General features: G+C 37.4%; 1 protein-coding gene across 7 annotated transcripts in view; it reads left to right on the plus strand.

Moving 5' to 3' along the window:
• Positions 1-1,651: 1,651 nt before the first annotated feature.
• The window catches only part of LOC104597018 (mRNA capping enzyme family protein), a 72,782-nt gene continuing 59,985 nt past the window's right edge, over positions 1,652-14,448 (plus strand). Inside the window, exons 1-3 of one of the 7 annotated variants that reach the window (XM_010258389.3) lie at positions 1,652-1,921; positions 2,725-2,782; positions 4,988-5,219. In XM_010258389.3, coding sequence (XP_010256691.1) covers positions 5,085-5,219 — 135 coding nt within the window. In that variant the 5' untranslated portion in view covers positions 1,652-1,921; positions 2,725-2,782; positions 4,988-5,084. Of the gene's footprint in view, positions 1,922-2,437; positions 2,492-2,724; positions 2,783-4,952; positions 5,220-14,448 lie in introns of those variants that run through there. The other 6 variants (XM_010258391.3, XM_088897265.1, XM_088897266.1 and 3 more) reach the window with 6 other exon arrangements.

The raw sequence follows: 14,448 nt of genomic DNA on the forward strand, positions 1-14,448 counted from the left end.
ATTTGAGTGTTTTTGAACGTATACACACGAAGAGAAGGAATAAGTTAGAGCACCAGAGGCTCAATAACCTAGTATATGTTCATTACAACCTGCATGTGATGGATGGGTAAGTATTTTAACTTTTATGTTTCATGATTATTTTTTTTTAGTGCTTGCATTGCATTTAATGTATCATTTATTGATTTGTAGGAGAAAAACTAAAAGTCTTACCCAATTGGGCACAAACATGTTGATGTTGTGGAAGATTGGATAGTGCACGATGATGAGGATCCTCCATTACTTGATGGTAATGAGAAGGATGCCATTTTAAAGCTGATGAGATAACATTTTCAATAATGGAACCACCATCAAGAAAAATAGCTATGATTGATGGTAACTATCATTGATAATCTCAAGTGACATTTCTATACTTGATTATTTTAGCTATTTTTTGAGTTCTAATTTTCTATTTTCGTTATTTAGATGATGATGAATTTTTCAATGGGCAATGGAGAATCACGGAGGAAAATACAGCCAACACCTAAGTTGGAAATATAGATGAAACACAACCTCCCGAATATGAAGATGAAGATGATGGTGAAATACCACCTGACTTTGGTTGGTAGTTGGTACCATTGAGAAGTGGGCCAATATATCTGGAGATTTTGGATGATTAGATTAGTGAACAAAACTCTGTGTTGAACTTGAAGTTTTGATTTGTGTTTAATACTTGGTGAACTTGGTTTTTCATCTTTTTGTTACTTGTGTTTATGATCTTTTTATTTCTAAGTATCTAAGTATTATGTTTGATGAATTAAGAATGCACGACGTTATAACAATATTAATAGAATCTTTTGCAAAATTTGTTTTATTGTCTTCTTAGTGTTTTTGAACAGGAAGTCCAGAGAAAACTCTAAAAGACTTGACCATCTAAATGGGTCCCTTTCCATAAGGTGAAAGAAAGTACTCCTTTTATAGTTTGCATTGCTTATGGCCTAGTAGAAGTTTTTTTTTACCTTTTTTTGTGTATATTTGGAATACAGGTTAAAATGGCTTGTCAGAAACTTAAAAAAAGTAAAAGCTGAAAGCTTGAAATAGCTTATGGTAAGGTGCATTGAGGTGTTATAATGGGTATTTATCAAGGAATGATTTTATTTATCAATTATAAGTTATAATTTGTTTTTGTTAAGGCCTTGGGTTTTTGGTTATTAGACTACGTATCTTTTGGCTGGATGCTTCAGGTAGGCCAAAGGGTCTAAGTACTACAGTTGGAAATTTTTCTATATTTTTGGAAAATTTTCTATATATTTTGGAAAATTTTATGTATTTTATTATTTTTATATTTAGATATTTTTATTTTTTCATGTATTATTCTTTTTGCTGTAATTTTCTGTGTATTTTTTGTATTTTATTTAAATTTCTATGGTATTTTTATTATATATAAATGTTTTTTATTTTTATTTATTTATTTATGACGTCACGGGTCGAACCGTTTGACTCGAACGGTTGAACCGCCGAACCGGAAAACGGTGCCCTAACCGGTTCGGTTATAAAAACCATGATTTTTTCATTTTTTGGGACGCGTGAGGACTTTGCGAGGCGCCAGGCGGTGAGGAGCAGATCCGGGCTCTCGTGAAGAAGGGGTAAATTGGACAGGCGTGAGATCATGTTTTGGCAATTCCAATTTTGCTTCGTTGCTACCAAAACAAATTTTCCTGCGCTTCGAAAATGCCGAAATTGCCCATGGTAAAGTTAGGTTTGTGAGACTCCAATTCGCTTCTTCCCTCCAAGGCTCTTCCGTCGATTCTCTTCGAGTAGTTCTCTCCTTCCCTCCTCGTTCCGTGATCGTCTTCGAGTAAGTTTGCGAGGGGTCATAACGAAGTTAGGGTTTTTCCTTTTTACCTTTTTGGAGCGAAGAAGAACAAATTGAGAAGCTTTTCAGGTTGGTTCACCGTTCACCTCTTTTCCTCTTCCTCTTCCTTCTTGTGATGAATCTGCACCAACAAACAACTGTTTTTTTTTCCTTTTCTCCTTTCCCAGCAAGATGATACTTTTATGGCTTTGCTTGAAGAATTATGAGTTGTATGGGTTTTATGGAATTGAGGAGTTCCATTCCTTTTTCTTTCCTTTTTTTTTAAATTTCGTGCGAGTGTTTGAGTAGTGTTGTAAGAGAGAAATGAAAGTAGGGAAGAGCGAAAAATGAATCATTTAACGTAATTTTACTTTATAGACAGGCAAATCTAGAAGGGCAGACCCAGAATGCTAAAGGGGTTTCCAAAATTTAAGAGTCGAGGCGCTCCTTCAAATCAATTAACTCCATATAAAAGGGGAAAATAAAGTCGCCTTTTTTATTTCATTTAATTATTTCACCTGTCCCACCTCTCTCTCCTTCTCCCTTGCTCATTTCGTTCTCTTTGGAAGTAAATCCCTATAACGACACAAACTGTTTCCTCACTCTTTCTCCGAGTCATCTGATTCCTCGAAGGGGGTAGAACAAAAAAGAAGAATAGAGGTAAGGAAAATTTGGCTTCTTTAGCTGTTCATAAATGAATTTAGAGGGGAAACCCAGGGCTGTTTTCTCTATCTGTGCTCTCTGTTGCAGAAAATTAGAAGGAAGACTTAAAATATTCTAACGTAAATTGATAATTTGATCATATAGAAGGGGTCTTTCTGTTTTGATTCATCTTCGTTGAAATTGAAAAAATCAGTAATTCAATTTTATATTTGTTTCTGGAAACATTACAGTTTGTGGTGCCAAAAAACTATTTGGTGAAACGGGGATTTTGAAGTAGCTCCATATGATGTAAGGTTTCCTTTGCTCTTTTTGACAGCTAGGAAACTTACCCCTTTCCTATTTGCAATTCAGTTCCATCAAAACAAGTTTTCATTGCTTATTTTGGCCTTTTGATAGTAAGAACTTATTATTCTTGTTGTTATTTTTCTTAATCTAAACAGATGCTCGCTTATAAAAATGAGTATTTATAGCTGACTATTGCAACTTTACCACTATTTTAGGTTCTCATGGTGTCTAGGCCTTAGGGAGCGATATTTTGGGAATATATGGTTTTAGCTTTCTTGCCTAGCAAGTCAATGAAATGATGCAAGATGATCAAGAATACATCATTTTATTCCAGGAGAAACTAAATTTTAAGACATGTATTATTTTGATTGGTAAAGCACTTCTATATTTTATAACCATGTCTTACAAGTTTTACAACCTAGTGTTGTTGTGTTTTCACTAACATTAACTTGCTTCTCTCTGTTCATGAAGGAATGGAAAAACAACTTTTTCTTTTTGAAAAAAGGTTACTTTCATTCAGAAAGGAGAAGGGGGGCGGGGGATATGCATGAAGGATGTAAAGAAAAGCTCCCAACCTAATCACAATGGCAATGAATTAGCACCATACAAAAATCACTGCCCACCCCAGATTTGGAATCCATCTAAAAAATATGAGAGATCTGCTGCAAGCTCCTGAATCTCATTAAAAAAATGGGAAAATTTCCAAGGCCAACCTTCACTTTTAGAAGCCCAGCCAATTCCACTTCTAGAATCAGCTTCCACTAGCAATGGCCAAGCATGAATAACTTTGCCAGCCTCAGCCCAGTTAATAGAGTCCTAGGTTCTGCTTCAGAGGCATCCACTTCACCAATAGGCCCACTAAAAAACCGTAAGGGGTTACCTCTAATATCAGAGATGAAGCCTCCAATCCCAGCTGGACCCTGATGGCCAACTGAAACTCTGCACTTCATCAAACCAAACTTCAAATGGTAGTTACAAATTTACAATCAGGCCTCAGGTCCAGATTAGTTCTGAGATGAGGTTCCACTCAGATTAGTTCTGAGTGGAAAAGTAGCTTTGTCTCCAAGAATTCATTGACATTATACTTCTTTTCCATATTTATTACCCTACATAGTTTGTAAGTGACTTCCTCTCATCCTTTCTATTTGATCTTCCACTTATTTATTTATTTAATTATGATCAGCAAAGGTAAGTTTTATTAATCACAATGTGAAATTTGAGCTTGCAAATTTGTGGGTAGTTTACCCACACCCATAGGAGTAACAGATAAAACTAGAGTTGCAATCCCCCAAAATCAGCCTTACAATTTAGCCCGAAATAAGTCTGCCTGTTTTTCCCCTGTTTATCTAAAGTATCTGCCATGCCATTTGCAGTTCTTCTCACCCATTTAAAAGTAACACTCAGTTCCCTTGTTATCATTTCAATTTCCCTAGTCCTTTGCCTGTAAACCCAAGGGGTTTGTCAGTGAAATTTTGTCCAGGAAATCACCACCTGACCTGAGAGTCCCCTTCCACTTCTAACCTTTGAAAGCCAAAGCTGTTTTGCAAGTTTCAGCCCTTGAAGTAAAACCATTAATTCTGCTGTCAGTAGATCCCGTTGCTCTACAGGACCCGAATAAAGTTCTAGTACCTCACCTCCTGTACCTCGAAATATACCCCCTAAACCAGCCCTTCCTTCATTTCCGAAAAAGCTTCCATCGAAGTTTAGCTTCACAGAATTAGGTGTTGGTGGTGTCCAACTCTCCATTCCATAACCGCGCTTTCTTTCTCTTGGCCTGAGCTTGCCACTTCCTTCCATGATCTCAGAATATCATGGAAGGAGATAACATGGAAGACTTCCAAAGTTTTTGCCCAATTTACAACTTTTATCTTTATGGCTTCTATGATTTCTGACTCTGATCTACACCTTTCATTGAAGATCCTCCTGTTTCTTTCATCCCAAATAGTCCAAATCAGTGCTGCTCTCATTGCTTTCCACAGAATCATTCCTCTTTTCTTTGTCTGATCTTCCACTTAATTTGGTTGCATAGAACAAGTTCTTGGAGGTTTCACAAATTTGGGTAATTCTCATGCTTGTTAGAGTTGTTGCTACTTGCTACTTGTGATGTATGTTGTGTTCCTTTTCTATGATAACGTTTGATATTTATTAATATTTTATGTTGTTATTCTGACAGGAAATGTTTCCCCCTTTTCTTTTTTCCTTGATTAGACAATGAGTTTGACTTCTTTGTTGATGTAAAGTTACAAGAAATAGCATAAGAGGTGGGCAGATTTATAGACAGCGAATGCAGCTTGGTGGATGTTGAATGATTTTCTCAATGGACCTAAATGCATCACCACTACCTGAAGAAGATGAAGAAGAGATATTTGAAGATCAGGTTGAAGAAAAAATTTTAGAGGAAGAAGAACATATAGAGACAGCAGTAGAAACTTTGCGCAGAGTATGTGGCCCTCTTATCTTTCTTGCTTTCTTTAGTAGTTGGTATTTTGTAGGACATAGAACAATTTACTTCTATTCTTTTACCTTTTTGGTTGTTTTTTCTAGTTTTGCTTATTTGGACTTTGTAACATAACTCAGCTACTCTAGATAACCTTTGCATAACTATTTGTGGTCGTCTATAAAATCCTATTCTTCCCATGGTTCACAATTTCAATAGCAACGGGCTTTTACCATGCAATAATGGGGAAATTTTGGGGATATTTAGCTAAGATATTTGGAAAACTTGAAAAATCAAAGAAATTTTCTAAAAGCATGGAGTTAGCTAATAAGCTTTCAAGGAATCATTAGAATAAGTATAATCACACATTTAAGGCTAAAAAAACTATGGTAAACAACCATATAAATCAAATGAGAGAAGATTAAGAGACTTAAATAGGTCTCTTTGTCTACCTTTTAGTCTTTTAGCCATATTCTCTTCATTACATATGCCATTTACTCGGCATTTTGAATTTTGTTTTTCTTGTTACTATATATTTTGGTTAGATTGATAGTCCTCTTTATAGTTACCTTTTCTTTTGAATTATAGTGCTTTATCAAAGAGTGTGCTGATTGGAGTTGGAAATATTGATAAAGAAGTTCTGTTGGGTTGTGCCAATGCTTTTGAATGCAGAATTGGTGAGCTCCCCTTTACTTACCTGGGCTTGCCAATAAGGGGCTTCAAATTCAGGTGCATTGTGGAAACCAGTTTTGGATAGGGTTGAAAAAAAGCTGGATGGGTGGAAAGCAAAATATCTTTCACTGGGGGGAGAATAACTTTAATTAAAAGTGTTCTCTCAAGTCTACCAACCTATTGTATGTCCTTGTTGAAGATTCCAACTCAAGTGGCTGAAAGAATTGAGAAGGCTCAGAGAGATTTCTTATGGGAGGGTGTGGGGGGAGGGGGTAAGAAATTTCATCTGGTGAATTGGGGCAAAGTCTGTAAACCGAAGAAGGGAGGGCTGGGGCTTAGAAAAGTGAGAATTTTTAATAGGGCCTTAATGGGGAAATGGTTGTGGAGGTTTGGGTTAGGGAGAGTGGAGGATTCTTTATGGACGAGGGTGGTGGTGGGGAAGTATGGGGTGGTTAGGTACTTAGGTTTGGATGGGAATCTAGAGAGGTGAGGTCTTTTTATGGGGTGAGTGTATGGAAGGGAATTATGAATTTTAATAGGGAATTTAGAAGTCTAACAAGTTTTTCAGTAGGTGATGGCTGGGAGGATGATTGGTGTGGGTTGGCAAGCTGAGTGAGATCTGTCCAAGATTATACAGGCTAGAAAGCTGAGGCTCAAGTGCCTATTAGTGGCTGTTATGAAAGAAGGGGAGATCAGCTGATATGGAGCCCTAAGTTCAGAAGGCCTTTGCTGGACAGAGAGGTGGATGAATGCATCTCTCTGTTGGAGAAATTAGAAAATGTGAAATTATCTTTTCAGAGGAGGGTGAGCTGTGGTGGAAGGAATGCTCAAATGGAAAATTTACTGTAAAATCCTGTTATTTAGCCCTCAGCAGAAGAAGTTCAGATCCAGATAAACTAAAAGGTGTGTGGGGAAATCTGGTTCCCCCAAAGGTAGAAGCTTTTGCATGGCTGGTGGCTATGGACAGTGTCCTGACTTTGGATCATTTGAAATCAAGAGGCTTCCATTTGGCCAATAAATGTTGCTTATGCAAAGAGCAGGAGGAAAATGTCAAACATCTATTTTTTGAATGCAAGATTGCTAGTTTTCTTTGGAGATTGTTCACAGCCTTGTTTTGGGTAGCTGATTTTCATCCAAATTCAGCCCTGGAAATTTTTTCTTTATGGCCAAAGTTAAGAGGCAGCAAGAAAGTGAAGGTGGTTTGGAGCTGTATCCCTTGCAATTTGTTGTAGCATTTGGAAGGAGAGGAACAGAAGAATTTTTGAAGACACAAGCTGTAATTTGGACATGATAATAGCTGCAGTAAGCAAATCAGTGGCGGATTGGGTTTTGATTCACCCAGAACCCAGAACTCAGCCAATGCACAAGGGAGGATTTGGGGGAAAACTTAGGGGAGGTGCTCGGTTTTCAGATATGTAATTTGGAGAACGTGTATTGAATCTGGGTTTCTTGTTTTCTCTTTTTGATGCAAGTGGGTGAAGCCTCCTCACCACAATTTTGTACTCTTCTTTTTCTTTTTAATGAAAAATTTTTATTTACTTATCAAAAAAATTTATTGAATCGTATCAAAATAGTAAGCTAATCATCCAATCACTGAATCCCTATTTGTCCTTTTAGGAAAAGGTTTTTAAAAAATTACGACAATGAAAAATAAGAAAGTTTATAATTTTAAACCTTGAGACATTTCAATCGAGTTTCAACTTGAGGCAAGCATCAAGGTGTAAGTGTTGCCTTCTTTATAGAACACTTATCTTTAGTATCCTTATTGCCATTGTTGCTACTTAGTTGTTTTCAATGTGGATGTTTTAGATAGGCTGATAGGGTTATATCATATATGGGCCCAAGGATATTGCTGTAACATGATCTACTGGGAATTGGAACACTGAGATCACTGTTGGCATATTTAAATAAAAAAGCATTAGCCCTTGCTAAGAGGATAAAATGATTTAGACATTAATTTTTGTTTCAGTAATAGTACTTAAAATTTATGAAGATGTGAAATAAGACTCCTTCCTAGGGATATGGGGACAGGTACTGTAGTACAGTTCAAGTGATGTAAATGAGTAAAGGAGAAAAGTCCTACTTGGGGGAATTTGGTGAGTAAATATAGGAGAAAATATGAAATTTTATGTTATAAAGGAAAATATACTAGTGAGTGCTTGATAATTAATTTAGGATGGTTATGGTATGTTTGGGGGAAGAGATTGCTGGGCTAAAAATGAGGAAGAAACAAAGTTTTATAGGTATTTATGTAGGGGAGAAAACTAGTCACAGATGAAACCTTTAGCAGCACAAGTTGCAAACTCGCAACCTGAATTAGCTCCATAAATTATGAGGTATAGCAGGGAAGCACAAGGTGCTTGAGGTCACAAGTCACAACACATGAGAAGAGAGAGAAAGGGGATACCTCACCTAACAATTGAACCAGTAATTCATATCGAATGCCAATATCACCTCCCTCTTATCACATGCCGAAGGTCCTAAGGGCAGCAGCTGTTGATAAGAACCAAGATACTTCAATGGTTCAACCTGGCAATCTCCTTCAATTATTAAGTTGGTAACAGTTAGAGGAGAAAGCCAGTTTAGTCCTTGAGGGAGAGCAAGCATCTCAGCCCTCAAGGAGTTGCATTCTCTGCAGGACCACAAAGGCTAACCATTGTGGTCCTACTTTTGTCTTTTATTACACCCCAATTCTCGACTGTCCTGGATTACCATAACAGCATCCATCAAAATTCAACTTCACATTACCCATTTCAGTGGCTACCCAAGCGTTAACTGTTTGTTTTCTTCTAGGGGCAAGACGAGAAGTTGTAGCCTACCCTCTCAATTTTGAATTCATTGGCACCTGAACCTGTTCATGGGCCTAACTTACTTTTGCCAAAATTTTAATGGGCCTGGTCTGAAGCCTGAGCCCAAAGCAGTGTAAAGCTGAGCTCGAAGCCTGACCTATGAACAGGTCTATTGGCACCAGTGTTTTAACTTTTAAAAGCGAAAGGCACAAAAAGCGACAGGTTCCAAATGCGCCTGAGGCGCAAGGCGAGGCGCACAAAATAAAAAAACTTAAAAAATAGAAAAAATTGAAAAAAGAAACATGTAGAAATTCTAAGAAATCAGGAAAATTTCATAAAACAAAGTTAATATGCAACAGATCAACAAACATAGCTAACCAAGGAAATAAAAATCAGTAATGCCTAATGCTTAGTTTCTTTCTTTCATTTTTATTGAAGGTTCAATACTTCAATCTGTAACCAAAAGTTCAGAAAATAATATGCAACAAAAGTACAAAACTGAATCAAACTGAAACAGAAGTTCAGACATATTTGAAAGTCCATTCGAAGGTATTCCAAAGTCCATCCACTTCTGGGACAGAACTGGGAGCCCTGTTTTCGTGTAAAAAAAGAATGGAAAAAAGAGAAGAAGAAGAAGAGGAAGAGGAAGAAGAAGAAAGAAATAAAGAAAAAACTGAAAATCCAAAAAAAAAAAAGAATGGGGCGGAGCCCTGTTTTACTGTTTTTATATGAAAACATTTTGAGTGTGAGAGTGGGATGGAGCCCTGTTTTAGTGTAAAAACAGTCATGGAAAAAGGTTGGGCGGAGCCCCTGTTTTAGTGTAAAACAGACAAGGAAAGAAGAAGAAGAAGAAGGGGGCGGAACCCCTGTTTTCAATGTAAAAAGTGAAGAAATATTTGGAAAAAAAAGATTGGGTGGAGCCCCTGTTTTTCTGTGAAGGAGAAGAAGGAGAAGTACCTTGTCCTTGTGTCGAACTGCTGAGGGCCTGAAGACGCTGCAGTTGCCGTTTGACTGAGACGACTGAGACTGAGAGATGGCCTCCTGATGATCGAACTTCAAAGGTGGCCTGAACCTGATGATCGAAGAAGAATCTGGGGGCTGAGGGGCTCTGAACTTGCCGTTTGACACTTCGACTAAGACTGGGAGAGTCTAAGAGTGAGACGATTTGGGTGAAAGCCTTACATGTCAAGTTTTTTTCTCTCTCTATATGGGTCGTGTACTCTCTTTCATATTTGCCATACCATATGCAATATTTTGGTACGTAAAAGGAAAAAACAATTTATATACAATTATAATCATGTATAAATTTAAATTTAAAAACAAATAAAAAACCAATGGGCAACCTTACTTTAATGACATCAATGATAACACCCATCCATTTCTCCTTGTTTTCAAGAATCCAGGCATTACTTTCACACCAGATGCTCGATAAAACAGCTGCTTTGGTGCAATGCCAAAGTATTTTACCTCTTTTTGTGTGAACTATGATCAAATTAGAAGAGAATTTATCCAAAACCTTTTTGGGCAAGTTCCTCAAAGTACCAAAAAGATAAATAAGTGATTCAGTACCTTTGAGACAAAAGGACAAGATAGTATGGGGCCATTTGAAAATATTTGATCAACATTCTGTTGATGATATTATAAAAGTGTGGCTGCAGTGTCACAATTTTCATCCACTAGAAACAAGATCCAAAAAGAGTGGATGCCATTGGTAGAATATCAAGTAAACTCAACTTTGATTGGTACTGTTTGTGAAATCCTGGAGATTCTGGCATCAGAGGCATGTTTAGGTTTAATCATGGGGCTGCATTGGGAGTTTATTCAGGTACCATAGGGGTTGGGGACTCTACAAGTGTAGAAACGATAGCTGTGCTACAAGGCCTAAGACTGGGTAAAAGATAAAGTCTACAACAATTAGTGGTGGAAAGAGATTGCAGAGTTGTCACAGGTTGGTTGAAGACAGACAGTCAAGGCACATGCTAAGGGAAATCAAATACCTTGCAATAGAATTGCAAGTGTTGGTTAATTGGGTCTCTAGATCTGCAAATAATATAGCTGATTCACTTGCAAGATTAGGGGTAGTCAGGAATGATTATCTGGGGCAGTAACCAGTGGAGATTGTATGTAAAAACTAAAACTTTTATGCTTCAATAAAGTAATTATGCTATTCTTCAAAAAAAGCTAAAATTTAAGAGAGGGGCTCGGTTTTAAACCAGTCTAGCAAACAGACAATCTCATTGTAAATGATTTTCTTTATCACAGTCAATAAAATTGTACTGTTATCAATAGAAAAGGTCTCTAATAAGCTTGTGGAAAGGAAGGCATGAATGAATATCAATAGAGGAATGATACTCCAAAGGATTTTTCCTCTTTTTAAAGAGCCATTATATGTGGGTGCATTGATTTTCAAGTGAAGCTTGATTGTATCATCATTGGCTTCATAGAAACTGTAGTAGTATACCCTGCCAATCTACCAATCTTGATGTTACTTTGGCCCTTTTGATGGAATTGAAAAGTGTTGAAGTGCGGAAGAAAATAACAAGAGAAAATTGTGTGTGGTGAGCTATGATATTGGAATCAAGACTTTTTTATGAGTCATCGTCCCTGTCATTACTTTCATTTCCAATTTCTATGTCAAAATGTAAAACATGTCATGTCCAAATGCCTCCATTTTGGTATTGTTGGAAAGCTTATTCAATTATCTATCCAATAAGATCATTATGGTGGCAGTAAAGACAATCGTTGGGTTGGTAGGAATCAGAATCATTTATTGGGTAAAGAGTGGAGTTCTCTAATTAATCCACTAATGATATACTCAGGATGGGGAATGGTGACAATAACATCCACTAGAAGAGATAGGCCTATCATCTCTTGGTTCCCCACCACAAGGTGTGGTGGAACTGAATGTTGATGGATGCAGCATAGGCTATCCAGGGCAATCAGGTATTGGAAGTGCTTTCAGTAATCATCATGGAGACATCCTAATGGTATTTTCTGAACCAATAGGAATTGAGAGTTCATTAAGAGCAGAATTACAAGTTAAGGGAGGTAGAGTATGGTCATCTGATTGGTGAAGAGGATTTATGGGTCATTGTTGCCTGGCTAAAAGGAGAAGTATCTTGTCAGTGACAGTTTATACATCAGATTAGAGAAGCAAGTTTGCCAGCAAATTTGAAGCAACTTTTACCTGGGTTTCATGATCTGCCAACAAGCTAGCTGATTTCTTAGCCTGTGATGATGTGAAGGAACCAACTGAGAAGCACTGGTATGGGAGCGATACCCTTTGAGTTTAGAAAGAGGCTTTGTATTAGGGTGCAACTACATAGAAGTTTTTGGTGGCAGCATTGAGCTGGCTCAATATTGCTTGTACATCCTCATTGTACATATTTTATCATTAATCAAAATCAATGTTTGTAATCATAAAAACACATGATCTCACTACTTCAGCCCATGCCCTTTTGGTCTGCCCCTAGCATTTCTAACCCCTTCAACTTGTAACAGATCATTTCTTACTAGTGCTGTAGATGACCTTCTCTGCATGTGCCCAGATCATTTTGATCTACTTTCCATCATATCATTACTTTTTGAAGCTACTCCTATCCTTTCTGGTTCTCTCACTTATCCATCTTAACATTTGTATTTTTACCACATTCTATTTTTGGACATGTTGTTTCTTGATTTCTCAATACCTACTGTGGTTTAGCAAGTTATTTCCACTTTTTTTTGCAAAGTGAATTGGATCAGAATATATGAGCTAGACTATGCCATACAAACCAAAGTACCAAACCTCGTTGTACCATATCCTGCGTGAGCACCAAAACACTGTGTCTGGGGGAGAAACAATATCCAATAGTTGGTTGTCAAGGTGTTTCTGAGGCAACTAGGCATCCTTTGTTGGGCACTTCTCCTGAATGCTTTGACTTTTAGCAACAAGGTGCTTATTTAGGCATTAAGGTGCTTGCCTAGGCAACAAAAGTCACAAGGCAGATGTTTCATTGTCTTATATAATGTTATAATTATGGCTACATCTTACTAAAAATATGAGTGTCAGTACATTTTATTATATGTTCTATGTATCATTAATACTTTGTTTTAAAGTTTTACTATTGAAATTTAAAAGATTGTAGGGTTTTAAGAGAAAAGTAAAATGTTTCTTTTTGTTTTGTTTTTTCTATTTCTCCCCCTCTCTTCTCTTACATTAAATAAAATAGCAGTTCTACCCTTGTTCTTTTTCCTTTTTTTTTACTTTCTATCTTAAATTTTTATCATATAAAATTGTAGCCTTTTAGCTGCTAATTTGATATAAAATTGCTTTACTAAATACTTATTATATTAGTATTTTTTTTTTGAAAACATTGAAATTAATATATTTAAATTTTAGATATGATGATTTTTTGATCAGCAATTTTAGATATGATGATTTTCCATGTTTTAAGAGGAATTTTAATGTTTTTGAAAAAAGAGGGTTGTTATTTTTTCAATTCATATGCATGTTGATTGGTATATGAAACTAGAGAATTAACCAAAATTTAGTTTCTTATTTTATAAATGTCTTATCACCAAGATGTTGCGTAGGTACCTGCCTAGGCAGTTGGGTGCTCTGCTATTGCCTTTTTCACCTAGACACCTTGAGAACTGTGCAACATCCTGCTGCAATGCTTAGGAACTTCACTTAGTCATTTCCTTGTCTCGAACCCAATACCCCCCCTTTTTTGATGAATCCTAATACCCCTTGACTTTAGTTTCTTTGAGATTTTTTGGTATTGTTTGGTCTTAAGAGTTAAGAGGTTATCTTTGACTTCCTGTAAACAAATAAAGGTTTTTATGGTCATCAAAGTAAGTTAAATTAACACACAACATCATTCAACTTTGGGCAAATTTCTTAAACTACCCCTACTGTTTAGCTAATTGGGAAATTGTACCCTTACTGTTTAACTATTATCCTGCACCACCCATACTGTTTCTGACTAATTGACTAATTCTACCCCTGCCGTTTATGTTCCAATCTGCGGCGGCAAGGGCTTCTCATTTGCATAGCGGGAAAGAGAGATCGACAGTGACAAGGGCTTCACCGACGCCTAGAATTTGTCATTCACCCCCAAACACATCTACATGCACATCTATGAGGGCCCACAACTACTGCCATGCTGGAAATCCCACCTCCGCCTTGTTGGATAGTTGTTTGCAACTTACGGAAGCCTTCTCTCTCTCTCTCTCTCTCTCTCTCTCTCTCTCTCCCTCCCTAGCAGACCGCCGTTGTTTGCAACTCGCGTTTCATCATCAGATCTCTTCACCTACTTCCATTTATAATTCAAGATGAGTGAGATTTTGCACATCCAGGGAGCCTAGTGCGGCAACCAAATCGGTGCTTATTGACCACATGGATATGTGGTTCCATTCTGATTCCATCTGCCCCCTTTGTCAAGCCCCTGTCAAACATGAAAGTGAAAGTCCGGCCCAGAAGATTGAAGCTGTCGTCGAGGAGATTCAGGATTATTTGATGTTTTAGGCAGGGATTCTCGGGCAGCATTGGCTGGTTCAGACTTGGAAGCCAAGGAACAGTGGTCGTTGAGGACTTGGAAGGCACCGTTGCAGAAGGAGGCACCATCAGGTTCGGATTCGGAAGCCGAGGAACGGTGGCCATTGCGGAATGGTGGTTGTGTGGACTCGGAAGGCACCGTCAGGTTCTGACTCAGAAGCTGCAAGTGGTGACGGTGGAGGGCAGGGGTTGAAATGGCCAGGAAGTCGAATTCTATCGTTGAAGGTGATAT

Source organism: Nelumbo nucifera, chromosome 2, assembly GCF_055504915.1.
Source record: "Nelumbo nucifera cultivar China Antique chromosome 2, China Antique-T2T, whole genome shotgun sequence".
NCBI lineage: Eukaryota > Viridiplantae > Streptophyta > Magnoliopsida > Proteales > Nelumbonaceae > Nelumbo > Nelumbo nucifera.